This window comes from Balaenoptera borealis (genome assembly GCF_965194805.1).
Source record: "Balaenoptera borealis genome assembly, chromosome: 13".
Lineage (NCBI taxonomy): Eukaryota > Metazoa > Chordata > Mammalia > Artiodactyla > Balaenopteridae > Balaenoptera > Balaenoptera borealis.
In genome coordinates this window covers 100,805,463-100,829,318 of record NC_138870.1, presented here as the reverse complement: position 1 = coordinate 100,829,318, position 23,856 = coordinate 100,805,463, and the positions used below count along the sequence as shown (strand labels likewise).

At 56.3% G+C, this 23,856-nt stretch overlaps 1 protein-coding gene across 2 annotated transcripts in view; it reads left to right on the top strand.

Annotated features, from left to right (window-relative positions):
• Positions 1–23,856, top strand: part of SULT4A1 (sulfotransferase family 4A member 1) — a 39,770-nt gene that overhangs the window by 7,982 nt on the left and 7,932 nt on the right. For both annotated transcript variants that reach the window (XR_014233317.1, XM_082350400.1), the window contains exons 2-5: positions 10,970–11,100; positions 12,367–12,447; positions 13,641–13,767; positions 18,145–18,239. Coding sequence is in view for 1 of the 2 variants with exons in the window: in XM_082350400.1 (XP_082206526.1) it covers positions 10,970–11,100; positions 12,367–12,447; positions 13,641–13,767; positions 18,145–18,239 (434 nt within the window). In the remaining variant the exon portion in view is untranslated. The remainder of the gene's footprint in view (positions 1–10,969; positions 11,101–12,366; positions 12,448–13,640; positions 13,768–18,144; positions 18,240–23,856) is intronic.

Below are 23,856 nucleotides of genomic sequence, written 5' to 3'. Positions count from 1 at the left end.
TTTGCACTTTGTGGAAATTCCACCTGGATTCTTCTTTGCTGCGTGCGTGCTGCCTGGCTTCTCTTCCTCCTGGCCCGTCCTCCTGGGATTCCAGCCTCTTGGCTGCTCTGCAGCTTCAGCTCTCTGATGGACTTGAGTCAGGTGGGGGTCTGGTGGCTTAGCTGGCCTTTGCTGGTTAGTGTCGGGCCACGCTCCTCCCAGCTCTCTGCACCCTGGCTGGAGCGGCACTGCTTCCTGCTGTCCTGATGGTCAGGTGAGGCGGTGGGCGTGTCTGCAGCTTCTGGGGGGTCGGACAGGGTCTGGACAGGCTTAGCAATCACTGCTAACAGTGATTCTCTGCTGTTAGCAGGGAGCGGGGACCCAGCTGGGGCTTCTGGAGCACATTAGGGCAAGTGCAGGGGCTGTCAGGAGGCAGAAGACCCCCCGAAACATGCTTTGCAGACTTCCTGGGGTTTTCTGGAAGCTAAACAAGTCATTTCCAGAGGGGCTGGAGAGCCAGAGAGGCTTGGGCTTCCAGGTGGCTCTCGTGAGGCTCAGCTCAGCCTGGGATGAGCCAGGGTCTCCTGGGCCCCCCACTCCCACCAGCGGCAGGCCGTGGTCTGGGTGATGGCACAGGTGCTCGAGTCTGCATTGATCCTTCTCAAGCCTCAAGCAGACTGGGAGCTGAGAGGGTGGCCCGTCTCTGTGCCGGGGACGGGGACGGGGCGGGGGGGGTCCTGTCATCCTCAGAGCTTCACGGCCAGGGATGTCCCTTATCAGGTGAGGAACTGAGGCCCGAGGAGAAGCGGGCCCGGGTCCTGGGGGCAGAACCCACGGGGGCTGGCTCCGGGGCCCCAGCACGTGGGTCCTGGCATTCGATCCATGGGCGGTCCTCCCCTGGGGTGCGGTGGGCAGACCTGCTGGGACGGGCTGAGTCTTCCTGGGGTCCAGGCCTCAGGAAGCGGCTGAGCTGGGATTTCAGATGCGGGTGGCCTCTTGAAACTCGTGCCCACGTGGTCTTGACGTTGGTGGTTTTGCCTCCCCCATGGGAGGGGCGAGGCCCGGCAGGAGGAGGGGATGAGCCTGGGGCCTGGAGACCTGGAAGCGGGGCTCGTTGTGGAGAAGTGAGGTGGGAGGAGGTCTCAGGAGGCGCGGCAAAGAGGAAGCCAGGAGCGGTGCCCTCGGGAGACGGGTGGGCACAGCACGGGGGTCTCCCTAAAGAGGTGGAGGCCGGGCCTCACCCATCAGCTCCCGCTCCCCAGCAGTGGAGGGTGCTTGGGGCCCAGTGAGAGCGGGTGCAGGAGCTCCTCGTGTGGGGTCTGCCCACCGCGCTCCAGGGCACCGAGGTGGGTGGGTGGGCGCTGACAGGGTCTGCTGGAGGAGGTGTTGTAATGACCTAGGCCTGAATCCGATTTGGGGCAAGGCGCTCAGCCTTCCTGAATCTCCGTGTGCTCCTTTTCAGATGGGGTGATGTCTCGCTGGGCTGTTGGGGGGACTGGACGTGATGATGGGCGTGGAAAGCCCTGATACGCTGCTAGCCCTTATTTTCATTTCTTCTCTTTCGTTTCGGCTCCACCTGGAGCATTTTCTGCCTGTGGCTGCGTAAGAGGCCGCCCAGGCTCAGCACCTAAAGACAGCCGTTATTACTGTAGCCCAGGGTCCGCCGTCCTGATCTCAGCCCGTGCGTCTGCGGGCTGCCTGGGGGCCCTGCGGCAGGCTGGTCGTGGCTGGGGCAGCTCTCATTCGGGTGTCCCTGGACCAGGAGGCTAGCCTGGGAACGTCCTTCCCTTGGCGACGCTAGAAGCACAGAAGAGCAAGTGGGAACGTGCAAAGCTCTGTGCCTTCGCTTCCCTGCGTCGGCTACAGCCAGTCCCTGCCGTGCCCGCGATCATGGGGACCCTCTTCTGGGAGGGGCTGTGAAGCCTCAGGGCAGACAGTGTGGATGGGGCAGGGTGGAGAGCTGGACTCCTACTGCTGTACCCCCCGCCCCTCCCTGATGCGCTGCGTCTCACTGCTCCATGCTCCTGTCCTTCGGGTCCCAGGTCGAAGGCTGCTGTTTAAGAGGAGCCTTCCGAGACTTTCCCAGACCCTCCTGGAGGTGGGGCCGCTCCCTCCTGGGGGAGCCGCCCGCTCTGCCTGAGGGGTCGGCCGCCTCTCGGTAGGGGGCTGTGTGCGGGGTCCTGAGCGTGTGTCCGCATCTCTGAACCCAGGAACCCGAGAGCTCAAGGCCCGGGAGAATTTCACCCTGAGGAAACTGAAGGCTGGAGCCTGGTGACTTCGTCAGGCCCCCAGAGTCGCTGCAGAGCGGGGCTGGGAATGTGGGCCCCAGATTGCCAGGCCTCAGCAGCAGGGACTGTGGCAGCCAGGGCTGTCTGGAGACGGGCAGCCTCGCCCCCTGGCTGTCGGTCCAGCTGTGTCACAGCAACTGACATCGTCCCCCAGGAGGGACAGTCACACCCCGTGGCCAAGTCTGTTTCCCCTCTGTGTCCAGCAGGGCCCAGAGCACAGGCCAGGCTCACTTTCCAGGGTCCAGCCCCTCCTCCCTCTGTCTCAGCCTTGCTCCATCCCCAGCTGGGAAGTGGTGGGGTCTGAGGTTAGAGCTTTAGCCTGGAAGTGAGAACGTGTGGCTTGTGGCCTTGGTTTTGCTGCCCACTTGCTTTGTGAGCCGTGTGTGCTATGTGTGTGTATATGTGTGTGTGTGTGTGTGTGCTGTATGGGTGTGGTGTCTGTGTATATGTGTGTGGGGGGTACATGGGCATGGTGTGTGTGTGTGTTTGCTGTATGGGTGTGGTGTCTGTGTGTGTACGTGTGTGTGTGGTGTGTGTATGGTATATGGGTGTGGTGTCTGTGTATATGTGTGTGTGGGGTGTGTGTGTGTGTGTTTGTGTGCATGTGTGTGGTGTGTGTATGGTAGATGGGTGTGGTGTCTGTGTATGTGTGGTGTGTGTGTATATGGGTGTGGTGTCTGTGTGTGTGCATGTGTGTGGTGTGTGCATGGTATATGGGTGTGGTGCTGTGTATATGTGTGTGGGGGGCACATGGGCGTGGTGTGTGTGTGATGTGTGTGTGTGCATGTGTGTGGTGTGTATGGGATATGGGTGTGGTGTCTGTGTGTGTGTGTGGTGTCTGTGTACATGTGTGTAGGGGGTACATGGGCGTGGTGTGTGTGTGCGTGTGTGTGGTGTGTGTATGGTATATGGGTGTGGTGTGTGTGTGCTGTATGGGTGTGGTGCTGTGTATATGTGTGTGGGGGGCACATGGGCGTGGTGTGTGTGTGGTGTGTGTGTGCATGTGTGTGGTGTGTATGGGATATGGGTGTGGTGTCTGTGTGTGTGTGTGGTGTCTGTGTACATGTGTGTAGGGGGTACATGGGCGTGGTGTGTGTGTGCGTGTGTGTGGTGTGTGTATGGTATATGGGTGTGGTGTGTGTGTGCTGTATGGGTGTGGTGCTGTGTATATGTGTGTGGGGGGCACATGGGCGTGGTGTGTGTGTGTGCGTGGGTGTGGTGTGTGTGTGCTGTATGGGTGTGGTGCTGTGTATATGTGTGTGGGGGGCACATGTGGTGTGTGTGTGTGTGCGTGCGCGCGTGCGGTGCGGTGTGTCGAAGCCCTCTGGTTCTGGAGTCAGACTGTTCTGGGTCCTGGGTTCATGGCCCGCTCGCGTCTGTGGCCCCAGGCAGTTCGCCTCCGAGGCTGCTCTGCCGCGCGTGAGACGTGGTGGCGGAGGCCGCTCAGCGGCCTGTGCGGCTCAGCGGGGGAAGGGGCCGTGTGAGCTCCTGGCACAGCACCTGGGACGCTGAGCACTGCCCTCGGCTGTCCCTGGGGCCTGCAGGGCACCTCGCGTGAGCCAGCGTGGGCCTCTTGCCCTGGCTCCCATCCCCTTGCAGCCTGAGACGGGAGCCGTGCCTGCCCTTGTTGGGCTCCGTGCCCCCTGAGTGTCAGGACTGTCTCGGGAGCTGAGCCAGCCCATGTGAATGTTCCCAGGACGGGGAGGTGCTCAAGGAGAGCGGCTCCCTTTGCTCCTTCCTTTCCCAGGCGCGTGTCCTGGAGGCCTTCTCGGTGCCTGTTGGGTTAGCACGTGCCACCCCTGGCGAGGGGCCTGCGGGACCCCAGCCCCGGCTGGTTTGGCAGCTCCGTGGGCTGCAGCCTCAGGCGCGCAGCTGTTGCTGTGTCTGAGGCAGCTGGACTGAGCGCGGCTGTGACACCTTGATGTCCGGGGCCGCAGAGTGCCGTGGGGCAGACTTGAGCCCGCCTGCTTATCGCTGCTTCCCCTTCCGACCTCACGGCGTGGCGATCGAGGAGTGGGAAGCTCTGAGGCCCTCCTCCCAGGGAGGAGGAGAGGTGGTGACTGTGGATTTTGGGAGCTCAGATGTGGGCTCAGTGTTAGCTGACTTAGCAGGTAGAGAACCTAATGCCAGCGGGGGGGGGGGGGCAGCCGGCACGCGAACCCCTTCGCTGCAGGGCCCCAGGAATCGTGCGCCTGGCCCCTCAGGGTGGCCGCCGTGATACGGGAGGCTGAGAGCAGGCAGCTGTTGCAAAGACGGGTTTCTCTGGGGGAAGTTGATCCAGAGAAGCTGTGGGCTTGGGGATGCCACGCAGAGCTACAGGCTGGGGTACAGTGCTGAATTGGAAATGGGGGTCGAATGAAAGCTACACGCTTGAAAGGGAGGTTCCCAGCACCCTCCCCTCCTTGGCTTCTGGGATGCCTGTGGTCCCCCAGGGCAGAGAGTGGAGGCATCTTCTCTGGAGAAACTGACCCCAAAGAAAAGACTTACAAATACTTGTGTGTGGGCATCTCCCATCTCAGCTGTGAGGGCACCCAGGCTGGGCTGTGTTTACAGACACATGAAGCCCTGCAGTCAACAAGCCTTGTCCTGGACAAGCCTGGACGCAGATGGCTGCATCCAGTGGCTCGTCCTTACCTGTGGATGGACTCAAAGTCTTCAGATCTTAATGTCTCCAACGTGAAGGACAGAGACCTGCAAAAACAGAACAAAGCAAAAGGAGCTTGGAGGAATCAAAGACAATGTACAGAGCGGAAGAAAACCAGAAAACAAAACACCACCTGCACTCCTTTTTTTTAAAAAATTCTGCTTCTAGTTGCAAATCCCTAGTATGTAGAACTATGATTGATTTTTTTAAAATTAATTAATTTATTTTTTTGGTGCGTTGGGTCTTCGTTGCTGCACGTGGGCTTTCTCTAGTTGCGGCGAGCGGGGGCTACTCTTCATTGCGGTGTGTGGGCTTCTCATTGTGGTGGCTTCTCTTGTTGCGGAGCACGGGCTCTAGGTGTGTGAGTTTCAGTAGTTGTGGCACGTGGGCTCAGTAGTTGTGGCCTGTGGGCTCTAGCGCACAGGCTCAGTAGTTGTGGCTCATGGGCTTAGTTGCTGCACGGCATGTGGGATCTTTCCAGACCAGGGATCGAACCCGTGTCCCCTGCATTGGCAGGTGGATTCTTAACCACTGCGCCGCCAGGGAAGTCCTACCACCTGCACTCCTAACTCTAATATCATCAGAGGGTGAAGACAGGTATTGTAGTTGAAATTTTAAAAACTCAGTTGTGAAGTTTGGGTGGTCAAGCAGAGGAAATATCCCAGGAAATAGAACGAAAATTTTTACAAATTGATGACAAATGGGAGCAAAAAGATAAGAAAAAGTGGAAGATCTCAGAGTTGCAGAAGGAGAGAACAGGGAGAATGGGAGAGAGAAAGTTATTGAAACCAGGATTTCCAGAACTCCAGGACGGGAGTTTAAGACTCCCCTTGTGTCTGAATGTGCTCCCGGGCACCGTGATTGAGTAAGAGACCCTGCTGAAGCACTTAACTGTGAAATTTCAAACCTGAGATACAGAGAAGATTGCAAAGCTTCCCGAGATAAGAATGGCCACGTTCAAAGGACTAGGAACGAGGACCTCAGAGTTCTCGACACAGCATTGGCAGCTGGACGACGGGAACAGTGCGTTCAGGGTTCTGAGGGGACGTGGTCCCCAGCCTGGAATTCCATACCCAGCCCAACTGCCGGTCCCGAGCGAGGTAGAAACAGGCGCTTGTAGTCCCATACTGTCCCACACAGTTGTCACGGTCAGGAGGCAGCTGGGGGTGGACTCTGCCACCGTGTGCACGGACACCAGCGAGGGGCACACGGGTCAAGGACGCAGTCCATCCAGCCCGAGGGAGATCGCAGGAAGACAGTCGTGGGGCGCTGAGCGGCAGGGGCACCACCCCAAGAGATAAATGGGATTAGAGCACACCTCCTGCATTTGGCTGTATGGAGAGGGTTTGCCACAGAGCTGGGGAAGGAATTATTAATAGGTACATAGAACACTAAGCAGGCAAGCGAAGGAAACACAAAATCTTGTGCAAAAAAGGCAGTGTAATCACTACATGATGTACTTTGAATTAGACTGAAAATTGTCCCGGGACCGTGTCGGGGGAGGGAAGCCTGAAGGAGGGAACGTGGCTGGGTCGTCATCTTGCTCAGTCAGAAATCAGTAGCCCATCAAAACATACAGATCCTGAAACAATGATGTAAGCACGTCAGAAACCTGAGGGTAAGAGAAGAATCAGCAAGGGTTTGCTCTGGACGTGGGAGTGGGGTGGGGAGGGGACCTGGATTTTCTGTCCTGAGTCTTTTGACTTTTAAACTAGGTACATGTGTGACTTTGGTAAATAATAAAAGTAAAAATAAAAGAATTCCAGGACTTACCTGGTGGCCAGTGGTTAAGAATCCGCCTCCCAATGCAGGGGTCACGGGTTTGATCCCTGGTCCGGGAAGGTCCCATATGCCGCGGAGCAACTAAGCCCGCGCGCCACAACTACTGAGCCTGCGCTCTAGAGCCCGCGAGCCACAGCTACTGAGCCCGCGTGCCACAACTACTGAAGCCCGCGCGCCTAGAGCCCCTGCTTTGCAACAAGAGAAGCCACTGTAATGAGAAGCCCACGCACTGCAACGAAGAGTGGCCCCTGCTCGCCACAACTAGAGAAAGCCCGCGTGCAGCAACGAAGACCCAACACAGCTGAAAATTAATAACAATAATTAAAAAGAATTTCAAAGTGTTCCAGCCCCAGGATCCTGGTGGTTGGGGGCTCAGTTCTGACTGGTTCTGACCCTAGAGTGCTGGTCCCCCTGTCCCCGGAGTTCTGGTGGGAATTTTGATGGGCTCCACCCCAGCCGTGTGGCAGGTCGGACTGGACTCTGGATCCCTGGGGAGTTCCGCCCAGAACCCAGTGGTTTCCTATGGGTCTTGGCCTCAGAGGTCTGGTGTCAGAGTCACTGCCGACGCTGAGGTGCCACCCGGGCGTGAGTTCACTGCTGTCAGCAGAAGCACATCCGTGAAGGATTGCATCACGTCTGTTGACTTGAAAACGAGCTGTTGGAAAGCGTGTGGCTTGTGTTACTCCCTGCCAGGCGGTCCCGCCCACCCGGCCAGCCCTGTGTGGTCCCGGGTTGAAGGCCTGGCTGTGCTCCGCCTCGCCTCGGACTTGCTGGGCGGCGGGCTGGCCTCCCGGGCGCCTCTCCCCGGGGGCTCCGGACGCAGGGGGATGGTGGGGTGGGGGCTGAGGCCCCGCTTCGCCCGCACCTGCGGGAGGGGAGGCCCCCCGGCGTCCTGCTGCAGCAACGTGACGGGCCTCGCACAAGACCCTCCACCCGTCCCCCCTCCCCCGGAGGTGCTGGGGAGGCCGCGTAGGGAGGTGGGGACGTGGGCCCCCCCTCCGGGGTAGCGCTCCCCTTTCCAGCTCTGTGACCTGGCGCTGGAACCTGAACTCTGAGCTCCCGTGTCCATGCTGGGGTGCTTGTAAACCCTCCCTCTGCCGTGTGCAGCCCCGCAGGCAGAGCGCCTCCTGTGGGCTCTAACGAGGCTGGTCTTCCGGTGCAGATATTTAATGGAGGCACGGATGGAGCTTGTGGAACTGACATGTTGATATTGACGTAAGACATACTAACGAGGTCTGTCTGGGTCATTACCTGTAGGGGCTGCAGGGGTGGGCGTCCTGAAGACCTCCCTGGGAGAGAGGCCTGTTTTGTGGAAGCTCTGCGCACAGTCCGATTTCTAAGCGCACGGACCCGCCCAGTGCAGCTGCCCTGAGCTGCCGGGGGGACGGGCCTCACCAGGAGGAGCCACCCACCGGCTCTGTAACCCTGGGCACAGTTAGGCCTCAGGAGCCTCATCTGTAAATGGGGCTGGTGGTCCCCGCCTCTCAGGTTGGTGTGAGGGTCCTGTGGTTGGGGGACAGAAGTTCCTTCTGACGGAAGAGCCGCCACACCACTTTCTTCCTTCAGGGCCTTTGCTCCAAAGCCGTCTCCTCAAGAAGTCTTCCTTGATTGACATATCCCCTTGAACAAACCCAGGGTTTGTTTGTGCATTCAGAACAGGTGAACTGAGCCTGGCCACGTGCTGGCTCTCCTGGCAAAGAACCAGACAAAACGGCTCGTGCCCTGTGGAGGGCGGCGGGGTGGGAGCCCACAGAGGACCGTGCAGGCTGTTCCTGGACTGTCGCTGCAGCGGGGACCGGGGCCAGGCGAAGGGTGCTCGTCACATGGCTGGTCAGGGGAGCGCTCACACCTGGAGGAGCTAAGGGAGTGAGGAAAGGGCTCCGGGCACGGGACCAGCCAGGAGGCCAGTAGGAGCTCTGGAAAGAGAGAGAGGCGGGTAGAGAGGGCATGGGGCATGGAGTGTGGCCGGCAGGCCTGCAGGCCAAGTTGGAGACCTTGCTCTGCTCCTTGGAGGGTCCTCGGAGGTGCGGGGTCCTAAGAGGGACGGGGTGCCCTCGTAGGTCCCTGTTGGGATGGTCGGGTGGTCCTGGCTGCTTTTGTTGGGCTGAAAGGAGGGTGAGCTGGGCAGAGGGCTGCGGGGCCTCCAGCAGCGCCCCCGATGGAAGGGTCGCTCCACGCTCACCTTGATGGTAGGTGGGCAAGGCGGGCTTTGCGGGGGCAGGAGGCAGGGGCACCTGGTCTGGCGGGGCGCTGGGCGGCAGGTTCCACGTGGGCCGGTGCGTGCGGGGGTCAGCGCGGAGCTGGCCTTCGGGGCGGGGCTGCTTGAGGCCCCGGGGGAGTGTGTGCAGCTGGGAGACGAGGGGGCAGCACTTTCAGGGGGCGGGGGGAGATGAGGAACCAGCAGCAGGGACCGATTCCCCCGAAGCGAAGGGACCAGAGTGGTTGGGGAGGAGGACCTGGCCAGCGTGTCTCTTCTGAGGGGTCAGACGGGCTGATGACCGGGCAGGCCCTGGCTGGCTGCGGTCCCGGCGTGGAGCTGAAAGCCTGGACGGAGTGGGGCCGCGCAGGGGCTGGGGGAGCGCAGAGAGCCGCCTTTCTCCCCGGGCTCCCTCCCTGCCGCCCCGGGGTGCTGGCTGGGGCTCTGCCCTTGTGGGGTCGGCCCGCCGCGTGTCCCGACCCAGGCCCCTGCTTTTCCTTCCTGCACAGATGCTGAGATGTTGGGTTTGCCTGCCGTGTGCTGTGTGCCGGGCCCGGGGGTGTTGGCGGGGAGACGGCGCTGTCGCCCCTGGAGTGAGGCCGTGCAGTCGGTGTGGTAATTGGGAGCGTCGTAAGCAATTCGCGCCGGGCGAGGATGAGTAATGGGGGACCTGGGGGTCTGGGAAGGCCAGCTTGCTGGAGGAGATGACTTGAAGCTGCTGTGCACAGGCTGCGGGGTGAGGGCCAGCAGGGAGCCTCCCGGGGAGGGGAACCCGCACCCCAGGGGGCTGGTGCAGAGAATAGGTGAAGGGACCACCGGACTCCAGTGTATGGACACTGGGAAGCTGCAGAAGGGTCTAGGCTGGGAGCCATCCACCCTGAATCTGAAATTCACTGTTCATAAGGCACAGAAGGGCTGTCCTCTAATCGAAGCTGCGTTGCTGGGACAGCCCGTGGGGTGATCTGAGAGGCAGGAGTTGGTGGGCAGGGCTGCAGCTGTGGTCCCACGAGCGAGGGAGGTGTCCTCGACACACACACGAGCGCTCCTGTTCCCTGGAGGGCCTCTCTCCGTCTTTGTGGGTCTGGGGTGTCACTGGGCTAAGTTGTCCCATCTCCATGCTGGCTGGACCCCCTCCGTCTTTCTCGGGGAGCAGGTTCTGCTGACCACAGCACTGGGCAGACAGGTGGTTTTTCCTTTGAATTGAATTATGCCTTGTATGTGCGTACTTGCATGTAACTGCCACCAGACCAAGATAAAGAGCCACCCCGGCACCCCAGAAACTCCTTCATGTCCTCTTTGAGTCGATAACCTTCCCCTAAAGAACCACTGTCTTCACCTCTGTCGCTGCAGCTTACTTCCCATTCCGGAACCCAGTAGGAATGGGAACATGCAGAATCACACGGCAGACACCCTTTGACATCTGGCTTCCACTGCTGCCTAGTGTCGCATTGTCTGAGTATCCTGGCTTATTCATTCATTCTGCTGCCGACCGATGTTTCCGTTGTTTCCAAGGTTTGCTCTTCTGAGTAACACTGCAGGGCTGTTCTGGTATGCGTCTGTCAGTGTTGTCTTGTACATTTCTCTGGTCACAGGGCATACCTGTGTTTCACTTTAGTAGGTACCAGTCGACATAGTTTTCATTGTAAATCATAATTAGCTGGCGAGTCATTCCCCTGGACCTTCATCACTCCTGGGTAAATGAAAATTCAGCTTCTGGAAGCCCAGGACTGAGAATCGTCCGCTCATGGCAGTCCTCGAGCCCTGGGGAGGCAGGCACTGTGTGTCCTGTTCACTCCTCACAACAGCCTTGAGAAATGTCCTGCCTGCGTTTAGTGCCAAGAAAACAGGAGCTCAGAAAACATGGCTCACCCGCGGTCACCCCGAGAGGTGGGATTTGGGCCAAGGTCTCACGCCTAGGCCGGTGTTCTTCCACTAGACTCGAGGCACTCCTGGGACGCTGCACGCCCCCCAGCTCTGCGGCCCTTCAGCCCTTTTTCTGGGCGGCAGGCGCTGACCCGAGAGTGGGGCTGGCCCTTGGGCTTCCTCTGGGCGCCCCTCACTGAGCTTCTCTCCCTCCAGGCACCAGCTTGCTGCAGGAGGTGGTCTATTTGGTGAGCCAGGGGGCCGACCCTGATGAGATTGGCTTGATGAACATCGACGAGCAGCTCCCGGTTCTGGAGTACCCGCAGCCGGGCCTGGACATCATCAAGGTGGGCTCTGGGCAGGTGGCAGCAACCCACACGACCCCCCTGGGGCCTTTCCATGGTCGCACCCTGAGTGACGGTTGCTCCTGAGGGGTTCCTGGGGGCCTCATGGGTGGAGGGAGAGCAGCGAGCTCCCGGGACCCCCAGGTAGCTGGAGGTGGGGGGGAAGACTGATGGGCCTGAGCTGGTGGCAGTGACCCTGGAGCTGAACCAATGGGTGACGTGGGTGGCTTGGAGGGGGAAAGGAGGCAGATGCCAGGAGTAGGGGAGATGGGGAGTGTAGGGGTGAGGGGCCTCCCGCTGTGGCTCATCCCATCTGTTGAGGGTGGGATGTGTTTGCATCGAACATTTGGTGTCAAGAGTGAAATAAACATTATTCCCAAGTCCCATCCTCTCTACCCCTCAGACAGATCTGGAGTTTTTTCTCTCCATCCTCCCCTCTGCCACCTCTTTGTTCAGGCCTCATTTCCTGGGTGGCCCGCCTGTCCCTCCTCCCACTAGACGAGCATCCTGAAATAAGCTCTGAGAATGCCCCCCACCGCCGGGTCGTTGTCCCGCGTAAGCCGGTCTCTGCACCCCAGCCTCCAGCGTTGGCCCACCTGCGTCCAGCCCCCCCGCCCCTGTGCCCGCCACGGTGCTGCAGCCCGTGTTGACCCGCCGCTGAGCCTTCCAGTAGAGCTGCGTGGGCCCCCGCCGCGGGCTGCCCTGCTCTTGGCTTTGGGGTCCCGCCGAGGACTGAACTGACCGTGATGTCACAGCCCTCGCAGAGTTGAGGTCCCAGTGAGGGAGCCCCCAGGACAGGAAAACTGAGAGTCCTAGTGGTTGAAGGGTGGCCACGCCAGACGGGAGCAAAGTGGGATGGGGCGGGGCCTGTCGGGGAGCGGGGTGTACGTCTGAGTCAGGGAGCGCTGGCCGAGGGAGGGGCCGGTCCGGTCCAGGAGCCGCAGGAGTTCTGTGCTGAGGCTGACTGCGGGGCCCCCTCTCCGCGGCCGCTCCAGGCTGCCATCGTGGCCCACGTCCTCTCAGCAGGCCCCTGACGGTACACTCTGACTCAGGCCACGGGGGCCGAGGACGGGGACCGCGTCGGCTCGTGACTGCCCCCAGGGTCCAGCCTGGGCGGGGCTGGGGGGCCCTGTCTCAGGTGAGAAGGTTGTTCGGGGTGCAGGTGGTGCCGGTCCTGACTTGTCTGCGGCCCCGTCCGCCTGGGTCCCAGAGGAAGGCTGAGATGAGCGGTGCGTGTCCTCTGAGCGCCCCCCCTCTGCCCTGCTGCAGGAACTGACGTCCCCCCGCCTCATCAAGAGCCACCTCCCCTACCGCTTCCTGCCCTCAGACCTCCACAGCGGCGACTCCAAGGTAACCCCGCTCCCCGCTGCCCCCCGCGGCCCCCGGAACCAGAGGCCCATGTGCCAGTCCAAACGGTGGTCTTCACAGGCCCAAGTTCTCAGACAACCTCGGTGTGCTAAGAGCGCTGGAGAGGCTGTCCTTGACCCCGTGTCTCTAGCATTTTATCCGTGCTGCTCACTTTCGCTTTTCCTCACAGCTGAACTTGACCAGCCAGAGCCCAGCCTCTGCCCATTGAAGGCCTGAGGACTCATGGCTGCTTTCACTGTCTCTGATTTTTTTCCTTTTTTCTCAACTGTATTAGACGTATGAGGCCTATAATTCTCATCACCAGGGCCAGGTCTATAAGTTTTCTGTCTTCTGCTGATTTTAAAGTAGTGCTAGAGACACCCCAGTGTTCACAGCAGCACTATTTACACTAGCCAAGACATGGAAGCAGCCTGAGTATTCATCAATGGATGAATGGATAAAGGAGGTGTGGTTTATATATACAGTGGAATATTACTCAGCCATGAGAAAGAACAAAATTTTGCCATTTGCAGCAACATGGATGGACTTGGAGAGCATTATGCTAAGTCAGACAGAGAAAGACAAATACTGTTTGATATCACTTATATGTGGAATCTAAAAAAACTACAACAAACTAGTGAGTATAATAAAAAAAGCAGCAGACTCACAGATACAGAGAACAAACTAGTGGTTACCAGAGGGGAGAGGGAAGGGGGGAGGGGCAGGATAGGGGTAGGGGATTAAGAAATACAAACTATTATGTATCAAATAAGCTACAAGGATATATTATACAACATGGAGAGTATAGCCAATATGTTATAATAACTGTAAATGGAATATAACGTTTAAAAGTTGTGAATCACTCTATTGTACACCTGTAACTTATATAATATTGTACAGCAACTATACCTCGATAAAAAAAAAAAAAAAGGAGTGCTAGACAACAGAAATATACTAAAACACTCAAGTAGTTGTCCTAGCTGATGCTATTGCGTGGACAGGAGTACATCTCTGCTGAAACAGAATAATAGAGAAAAAGCGTTTGTCCTTGGTGCCCAAGGGGCTGACTTTGCTGTTGGAAACGGGGTCAGAAGAGTGGGTTGTAGGTCAGCGGAACCTGCACAGGGCGGCCTGCCTGGGACGGAGGATCGCAGACTAACCTCGTCCGTCCCTCTGTCCCCCCCTCCCTCTTGCAGGTCATATACATGGCCCGGAACCCCAAGGACCTGGTGGTGTCCTATTACCAGTTCCACCGCTCCCTGCGGACCATGAGCTACCGAGGCACGTTCCAGGAGTTCTGCCGGAGGTTCATGAACGACAAGTGTAAGTGTCTGCGTGATGTTACTGCTCGCTGAGCACCCGTGAGTCCTTCGCGGGGCCCCCAGTTCTACAGTAACCGCGGGGTTGGCCTGCTTTCCCGCTGGCGGGCAGAGGAGCTGGGGCTGAGGGCTGTCAGGAAGCTTGTCCGAGGTCGAGCTAGTGCCAGACAGAGCGGGTGTCCCACGCTGAAGCCCTTGTCTCTCGCCACATCCTTGGGGTTCTGAGAAGTTCCCCAATTAAAAGCATCCCTCTTCCTGCCTGGATTCCGAGCGTGAAAACGGTGGCCCAGAGATAGCGCTGTTATCGGTGCCTGAGGCCAGAGTGGAGGCTGTGGCTTCGTGGGAGAGCCCCGTGGGCCTTTAGCTGGACTTGAGGGTCAGGCTTGGCCCCCAGCCCCAGGCCCGTGTGACAGGCGGGGTGCGCTTTGGGCGGGGGGAAAGGCAGTGCTCTGGGCAGGAAGCTTGTTCCCGGGGAGAGGGGTGAGCTGGGGCCGAGCGAGCCAGGGCCCTTCCATGTCTCCCCTCCCCGGGGCGGAGTGGGCCAGGCAGTGGACCAGGGGGGGAGCCGTCCCCTTGGCAGTGGGGTCGGCAGCTCATCACTACGGTTCTGTTCCCCGCACCCCCGAGGTGGCTCCCCCATCGCCAGCCCTGGCTTCTCTGGGCACCCTTCTGTTTAGAGTTTGTGCCCAGGAGGGTTGTTTTTTTTTTTTTTTTAATAAATTTATTTATTTTTATTTTATTTTATTATTTATTTATTTTTGGCTGCATTGGGTCTTCGTTGCTGCACGCAGGCTTTCTCTAGTTGTGGTGAGCGGGGGCTACTCTGTGTTGTGGTGCACGGGCTTCTCATTGTGGTGGCTTCTCTTGTTGCAGAGCACAGGCTCTAGGCACACAGGCTTCAGTAGTTGTGGTGCGCTGGCTCAGTAGTTGTGGCTCACGGGCTCTAGAGCGCAGGCTCAGTAGTTGTGGCACATGGGCTTAGTTGCTCCGCGGCATGTGGGATCTTCCTGGACCAGGGCTCGAACCCGTGACCCCTGCATTGGCAGGTGGATTCTTAACCACTGCGCCACCAGGGAAGTCCCCAGGAGGGTTTTGAAATGGGTCTTACATACCTGTTAATTAAACCTGCCCCCAGACTCCTCTGCACCCGAGTCTAAAAATACACTTCCTGTTTTATTTCCCAGCTCAAGTAGCCCTCAGCCTTGCTGTCCATCTGTTGTCCAACCCAGTCAGGGGTTCTTCAGTGAGGTCATGGGACAGGAGTGGTGTAAGGTGCATAATGGCGGTCCAGGAGTACAGTGCCCCAAATTTAAATGGGTGGCCCAACTGGAGCTGCCTCCTGAGCCTGGCTGAAGACCACTAAGGTCCTCCTTAGTGCGCCGCCCGCACCGCCTAAAGGCCCTCTCTTCCCTGCCCTTGAGTCTTTGCTTCAGCTGGGACTGGGAAGAGGGGCCCGGGTGGGAGGGGACAGGCGTAGGTGGCCCCAGCAGCTGTACCCTGAGGCCCCTGGAACCTGCTAAAGGCCTCTGTCCAGCTTCCTTTCCCCCCAGCCCACCCACCACCTGGCTCAGGCCCCTCATGGTCTGCCAGGCATTTGGAGCAAGCCACTCCTGTGGTTCCCAAAGCCGTATTTCTAAGTGCCACTTTGCACCCCTCCCTTTATAGAAGCAGTCACCTGCATGGGGCCAACACTGTCGTAGACAGCGGTGTCCACCGAGCTCAGACTGCCCTGTGGTGCAGGGCTGAAAGCCTCCTGCTCGGGCCAGAGCCGTTAAAAGTTACCTAGTACAGGCCTCTCCGCGCTGTGAAGGTCACAGCACTGCCCGGCACTGAAGTTCAAGGCTGCACGCACTGGCTGTGGTCCCGCCAAAGCCTCTGCACCTATGTACCTAGCCTCCCCAATCCTGTTTATTCTCTGCGCTCCCGCCCAATTCCGGCTCTCGAGGAGGCTTGCCTTCTCTGTCCGAGGTTCTGAAGAACTTGAAGAATGAAGCGCAGAAGGGGCAGGGAAATGATGCTGTTCGCTAACAGAGCGAGGACCCGCTGCCCGAGCCCTGTGTTGGGGGTCGTGACCTGCACGCTGCAGGGCTGGGGGGCCCTGGAGCCATGTGCCTGGGGGACAGGAGCAGGGTGGAGGAGTCCCTGTGTGTGACCTCTGTCCTGTCACCCCTGTCCCCGTGCGAGTGACCCTGTGCTCACGTCCTCGCTGTCCCCGAGTCACCCCCCGTCCGCAGCAGCCCTGGCCGTCTGTCTGCGAGTGTTCTCTGGGAAGGAGCGGGGTTTTCTTACCTCCGTGTCCATGCCCAGTGGACTGCTTGGCCCCAGGGCGCGGCTCGCCTGGTCTGCGTGCCAGCTGTGGGCCCAGACTTGGGAGACTCTGCTCGGGGCCCCGAGGTCATCAGCCTGTCCGTGAGCTGCGCAGGCCCCTTCCTTCTCTGGACTCGCCCTTGTCCTGTAAAGCGGGAAGGCCGGCCTGTTACGTCCCGCCCTGTGCGTGCACGGAGCGGGGATGTGCCAGGCCTGGAGTCCGGGGCCCCGCAGCTAGAACTTTGCCGTGGGAGCGCCGGGGCCCAGAGAGGGCCAGGATTCACCCAGCGCTGGGTCTCCAGCAAGGCCTTTGGCTGAAACCTGCCCTGTGTTGGTTCATTTCCGCCCCCTTACCCCTCCCCTTCCAGAGCTCCCCGCCCTTCGTTCCGCATGAAGTGCTGGAGGGGCGCCTAGCTGGCCCGAAGAGGGGCTTCTGCTCTGCTCTGGTCCCCCGGCCCACCCCTCAGCGACCCCTGACCCACGCCTCCATCCCTCAGGACCTCTCGTCGGGCTGCGGGGCCCAGGCTGCTGCTCTGCTGCCACCTGCTGGCGGGATGGCAGGCTGATGTTGTCGGGTCGCGCTGGCTGGGACCCAGGCGTTGGGTCACCCCTGTTTTCCCAGCCTTGGTCACGCGTGTAAGTGCAAGAGGTTGTCGGCACCTTGAGGTGTGCCTGTGCGGGGGCTGGAGCAGCCCTGCCACTCAGGGGACTCCGCGCTACAAGTAGGACCCTTGCCGGCGCCTTGCCCGTCCCACCCCGTAGAGGAGGACGCACAGGCGCTGCCCCTCAGGCCCTCCTGTACGCGGGGCTCTCGGCGCCGCGGCAGCCCTGGGGGGCGGCAGAGAGGCTCAGGGCCCGCCGGGTCTCATGGCCAGCGAGGAGATGAGGGGCCGGCCGCCTCTGTCCTGAGCCCTTGTCCTTCGCCCTCCGCCCTCTGTCTGACCTTGCCACCTGCTTCTGACCCGCTCCGCGGGCCCCCGCGGCCACTTCTTATGTCTTTAAGGCCCGTTTGCAGGCCTTGCCTCTGTGCGCCGCTTCCCCAGCTGCCTCTTCCCCTCGGCTGCCTGCCCAGCCCTCGCTGATCCTTCGAGGCGCCCGTGTCCGCGGGGCCTCCCTCCCGGTGCCGGTCACTCCGTGTCGCCGTGCCAGTCTCCTTGGGGCTTTGCCGCCAGGCCGGGAGCTCCACTGCAGGGCCCAGTGTTTGCGAGCTGGACGGGCGCTCGGGCGAGTGAGGACGCAGGCAGCAGGGCCACCACCCCTGACTGGCCCCTGTTATCCAGCCGGACCTGCTTCCCGATGCCCAGCAGGCCCAGGGGCCCCCATGTTCTTCGGCCGAGACCTTCCTCTGATTAGTGTGGAAGCCCCCTCGGGAGATGTCCTCATAGCGATGGGCACATCAGCGTGAATCGGCAGTGAGAATCAATTGTTTTTATGAAAAACGTCCGAAGCAGCCTGGCCACACTGATCTGTGTCTCTGCCTGTGTGATCTCAACCCCACATCAAGGCCCTAAGGAGCGTGGGAAATGCGAGGGCTGGGGTGTGGGTGTGACCTGTCGTCCCGTCCTGCCCAACCTCGTGTGCCAGGACAGGGCCCGCTGCCCCTCTTCACCCCCACGCCTTCCTGGTTCTGCCTGGTTCCAGGATTCTGTCTGTGATGCGCTGGCCTGGCAGGCCCCATTCGCAGCTCTGTCTAGAGCCTCCGCACCCCATCCTAGCCCCGACGGCAAAACTCACTGGTCCTGTGTCCCACTTCCTCTGGGCGTCACTCTCTTCCCGGTCACCCCTTGTTAGAGAAACTCACGGGTGCCAGGTACCGTCCATACCCCCGGAGAACAGAGGCTTCCACGTAAGAGTCGGGGCTTCTGGGCAGCCGGGAGGCAGGGGCCAAGGCCTTGGGCAGGAGGCCAGGGGACGTGGCTCATCCCGGGGGCTGCCGGTGGAGCCCAGGGCTTCCTGAAGCACAGCTACTGGGCAGAGGAGGGGAGCCTTCTGGCAGGGAAAGCAGGGAGCAAGGCCGCCTCCCACATGCCCGCTCCCTCCCTGTGACTGGTCACCTGTGCCCTTGTCTCCACAGTGGGCTACGGCTCTTGGTTTGAGCACGTGCAGGAGTTCTGGGAGCACCGTATGGACTCGAACGTGCTTTTCCTCAAGTACGAAGACATGCACCGGGTGAGTGCCGTAGGGGTGAGCGCCACGGGGGTGAGTGCCGTAGGGGTGAGTGCCGTAGGGGTGAGTGCCGTGGGGGTGAGTGCCGTAGGGGTGAGTGCCGTGGGGGTGAGTGCCGTAGGGGTGAGCGCCACGGGGTGAGCGCCACGGGGGTGAGTGCCGTAGGGGTGAGCGCCACGGGGGTGAGCGCCACGGGAGGCAGCTGCCGGCCCCGCCCTCAGTCTCACAGCCGCCGCCCCCAGTGTGGGCAGGCGGGCGGGGCCTGCAGCACCAAGACCCCGGGCATCAGGGGTGACAGTCGGACTCAGGAGTTCCGGGTGGGCCCAGGTCCCCCTGCCCAGTGAGTGTTTCGCCTCCAGCCGGTGCTGGCCCCCCGGGCCTCTGCCCTGCCCTGGCCCCCGGCCAAGCACAGCTTCTGGGTTGGTGGCATGCGGTGCTTTCGAGAGGTCCGTTTATTGTTTTTCTGCTTCAGCAGCAGTGGAGCGATAGCCGGACTCACCCTGCTGCCACCCAGCACCCTCTCTGTAGGTGACCAGCTTGGGGCAAAGGGCTGAGATGGCAGAGTCTGAATTTCTTGTCCCAGCCTGTTTGCCTTAGGGTGGCAATTCTCAAAGTGCTGACAACCCCGGCAGGTGTACCTGTGAATCGATTGCTGTGACGAGTTCTTGAGTGCCCGGCACAGAGGGTGACGGGCACTGGGTGGTGGTTGAGTGCATGTGCCGGGCTGGGCGGTGGTGCTGGGGCAGCGAGGCAGGACGTCTCCTGTGCCCTCGGGAAAGCGAGGTCTGGAAGGGGGGCCGGCACATCCCGTCTCGGTGTCAGCACCGTCGTCCTCAGCAGGTTGAGAGCCTCGCTGTGTGCCGAGCGTGTGCCAGATCCCCTTGGTCCTGGAACCGCGCTGCCCCCTGCCGGGTCTGAACCCTGCCACTGCCCGAACAGAAGTGCTGACGCCTCTCCTTTCTCAGGGCGGCAGTGCGAACCTGCCCCAGCCCAGCCCTCCTCCCCGAAACGTCCTTCCCTTTCCTCGGCTCCTCTTTGCCGAGGGACCTCAGACTTGTCTCCGCTCCTGAGCCCCTCCAGGCAGGCTCACCCCGTCCCCAGGCTGCTCTGTCAAGGTCACCACGACCCCCGTGTGTCTGGGTCCCTCGGTCCCGCCCTCCTAGCAGCAGGCGACAGGCAGTCGGTCACACTTGGTCGTGCGTCCCGCATCCCCGGATGCCCCCCTTGACTCCTCCATGGCAGCAGCCCTGCCTCTGCCCCCAGACCTCGGCTCTGGTCTCCTCCGTCCACACTCCCTCCCCTGGTGGGCTCAGCCGGGCCTCAGGCCCGCAGGCCCGGTTCGGACCCTCTCCAGGCTCATCTCCGTCCACCCACTGCACCTTTCTGCCTGGGTGTGTGGTGCAGATCGCAGACGTAACGTCTCCAAACCAAACTCCGGAGGGGTCCCCTCGGGTCCTCCGCGCTTTCACCCGTCTGCACGCAGGGCAGCGGCTCCGTCCTCCGCTGCTCACACAGAAGTCTGGACTCATCCTTGACTTCGCCCTCTCTCACACCTGGCCTTCATTTCCCAAATCCCGTTGGCTCTACCTTCAAAACGTATCTCTTTTTTTTTTTTTTTTTTAGAAATTTCATGTAATGTCTGAAACATTTATATTAACATATTTCCATACATATTTCCATACAAATACAAATATAAGACTTTTAGAAATTTCATGTAATGTCTGAAACATTTATATTAACATATTTCCATACAAATAACCCAATGAAATTTCAGTATTAGTTGTTTTGTTTTTTTATACTGCAGGTTCTTATTAGTCATCAGTTTTATACACATCAGTGTATACATGTCAATCCCAATCACCCAATTCAGCACACCACCATCCCCACCCCACCGCAGTTTTCCCCCCTTGGTGTCCATATGTCCATTCTCTACATCTGTGTCTCAACTTCTGCCCTGCAAACCGGCTCATCTGTACCATTTTTCTAGGTTCCACATACATGCATTAATATACGATATTTGTTTTTCTCTTTCTGACTTACTTCACTCTGTATGACAGTCTCTAGATCCATCCACGTCTCAACAAATGACTCAATTTCGTTCCTTTTTATGGCTGAGTAATATTCCATTGTATATATGTACCACATCTTCTTTATCCATTCGTCTGTTGATGGGCATTTAGGTTGCTTCCATGACCTGGCTATTGTAAATAGTGCTGCAATGAACATTCGGGTGCATGTGTCTTTTTGAATTACGGTTTTCTCAGGGTATATGCCCAGTAGTGGGATTGCTGGGTCATATGGTAATTCTATTTTTAGTTTTTTAAGGAACCTCCATATTGTTCTCCATAGTGGCTGTATCAATTTACATTCCCACCAACAGTGCAAGAGGGTTCCCTTTTCTCCACACCCTCTCCAGCATTTGTTGTTTGTAGATTTTCTGATGATGCCCATTCTAACAGGAGTGAGGTGATACCTCATTGTAGTTTTGATTTGCATTTCTCTAATAATTAGTGATGTTGAGCATCTTTTCATGTGCTTCGTGGCCGTCTGTATGTCTTCTTTGGAAATGTCTATTTAGGTCTTCTGCCCATTTTTGGATTGGGGTGTTTGTTTCTTTAATATTGAGCTGAATGAGCTGTTTATATATTTTGGAGATTAATCCTTTGTCCGTTGATTCATTTGCAAATATTTTCTCCCATTCTGAGGGTTGTCTTTTCGTCTTGTTTATGGTTTCCTTTGCTGTGCAAAAGCTTTGAAGTTTCATTAGGTCCCACTTGTTTATTTTTGTTTTTATTTCCATTACTCTAGGAGGTGGATCAAAAAAGATCTTGCTGTGATTTATGTCAAAGAGTGTTCTTCCTATGTTTTCCTCTAAGAGTTTTATAGTGTCCAGTCTTATATTTAGGTTTCTAATCCATTTTGAGTTTATTTTTGTGTATGGTATTAGGGAGTATTCTAATTTCATTATTTTACATGTAGCTGTCCAGTTTTCCCAGCACCACTTATTGAAGAGACTGTCTTTTCTCCATTGTATATCTTTGCCTCCTTTGTCATAGATTAGTTGACCATAGGTGCGTGGGTTAATCTCTGGGCTTTCTATCTTGTTCCATTGATCTATGTTTCTGTTTTTGTGCCAGTACCATATTGTCTTGATTACTGTAGCTTTGTAGTATAGTCTGAAGTCAGGGAGTCTGATTCCTCCAGCTCCATTTTTTTCCCTCAAGACTGCTTTGGCTATTTGGGGTCTTTTGTGTCTCCATACAAATTTTAAGATGATTTGTTCTAGCTCCGTAAAAAATGCCATTGGTAATTTGATAGGGATTGCATTGAATCTGTAGATTGCTTTGGGTAGTATACTCATTTTCACAATGTTGATTCTTCCAATCCAAGAACATGGTATATCTCTCCATCTGTTGGTATCATCTTTAATTTCTTTCATCAGTGTCTTATAGTTTTCTGCATACAGGTCTTTTGTCTCCCTAGGTAGGTTTATTCCTAGGTATTTTATTCTTTTTGTTGCAATGGTAAATGGGAGTGTTTCCATAATTTCTCTTTCAGATTTTTCATCATTAGTGTATAGGAATGCAAGAGATTTCTGTGCATTAATTTTGTATCCTGCAACTTTACCATATTCATTAATTAGCTCTAGCAGTTTTCTGGTGGCAGTTTTAGGATTCTCTATGTATAGTATCATGTCATCCGCAAACAGTGACAGTTTTACTTCTTCTTTTCCAATTTGTATTCCTTTTATTTCTTTTTCTTCTCTGATTGCCGTGGCTAGGACTTCCAGAACTATGTTGAATAATAGTGGTGAGAGTGGACATCCTTGTCTCGTTCCTGATCTTAGAGGAAATGCTTTCAGTTTTTCACCATTGAGAATGATGTTTGCTGTGGGTTTGTCATATATGGCCTTTATTATGTTGAGGTAGGTTCCCTCTCTGCCCACTTTCTGGAGAGTTTTTATCAGAAATGGGTGTTGAATTTTGTCAAAAGCTTTTTCTGCATCTATTGAGATGATCATATGGTTTTTATTCTTCAATTTGTTAATATGGTGTATCACATTGATTGATTTGCGTATATTGAAGAATCCTTGCATCCCTGGGATAAATCCCACTTGATCGTGGTGTATGATCCTTTTAATGTGTTGTTGGATTCTGTTTGCTAGTATTTTGTTGAGGATTTTTGCATCTATATTCATCAGTGATATTGGTCTGTAATTTTCTTTTTTTGTAGCGTCTTTGTCTGGTTTTGGTATCAGGGTGATGGTGGCCTCATAGAATGAGTTTGGGAGTGTTCCTTCCTCTGCAATTTTTTGGAAGAGTTTGAGAAGGATGGGTGTTAGCTCTTCTCTAAATGTTTGATAGAATTCACCTGTGAAGCCATCTGGTCCTGGACTTTTGTTTGTTGGAAGGTTTTTAATCACAATTTCAATTTCATTACTTGTGATTGGTCTGTTCATATTTTCTGTTTCTTCTTGGTTCAGTCTTGGAAGGTTATACCTTTCTAAGAATTTGTCCATTTCTTCCAGGTTGTCCATTTTATTGGCATAAAGTTGCTTGTAGTAGTCTCTTAGGATGCTTTGTATTTCTGCGGTGTCTGTTGTAACTTCTCCTTTTTCATTTCTGATTTTATTGATTTGAGTCCTCTCCCTCTTTTTCTTGATGAGTCTGGCTAATGGCTTATCAATTTTGTTTATCTTCTCAAAGAACCAACTTTTAGTTTTATTGATCTTTGCTATTGTTTTCCTTGTTTCTATTTCACTTATTTCTGCTCTGATCTTTATGATTTCTTTCCTTCTGCTAACTTTGGGTTTTGTTTGTTCTTCTTTCTCTAGTTTCTTTAGGTGTAAGGTTAGATTGTTTACTTGAGATTTTTCTTGTTTCTTTAGGTAGGCTTGTATAGCTATAAACTTCCCTCTTAGAACCGCTTTTGCTGCATCCCATAGGTTTTGGGTCATCGTGTTTTCATTGTCATTTGTCTCTAGGTATTTTTTGATTTCCTCTTTGATTTCTTCAGTGATCTCTTGGTTATTTAGTAACGTATTGTTTAGCCTCCATGTGTTTGTCTTTTTTACGTTTTTTTCCCTGTAATTCATTTCTAATCTCATAGCGTTGTGGTCAGAAAAGATGCTTGATATGATTTCAATTTTCTTAAATTTACTGAGGCTTGATTTGTGACCCAAGATGTGATCTATCCTGGAGAATGTTCCGTGCGCACTTGAGAAGAACGTGTAATCTGCTGTTTTTGGATGGAATGTCCTATATATATCAATTAAATCTATCTGGTCTATTGTGTCATTTAAAGCTTCTGTTTCCTTATTTATTTTCATTTTGGATGATCTGTCTGTTGGTGTAAGTGAGGTGTTAAAGTCCCCCACTATGATTGTGTTACTGTCGATTTCCTCTTTTATAGCTGTTAGCAGTTGCCTTATGTATTGAGGTGCTCCTATGTTGGGTGCATATATATTTATAATCGTTATATCTTCTTCATGGATTGATCCCTGGATCATTATGTAGTGTCCTTCCTTGTCTCTTGTAACATTCTTTATTTTAAAGTCTATTTTATCTGATATGAGTATAGCTACTCCAGCTTTCTTTTGATTTCCATTTGCATGGAATAT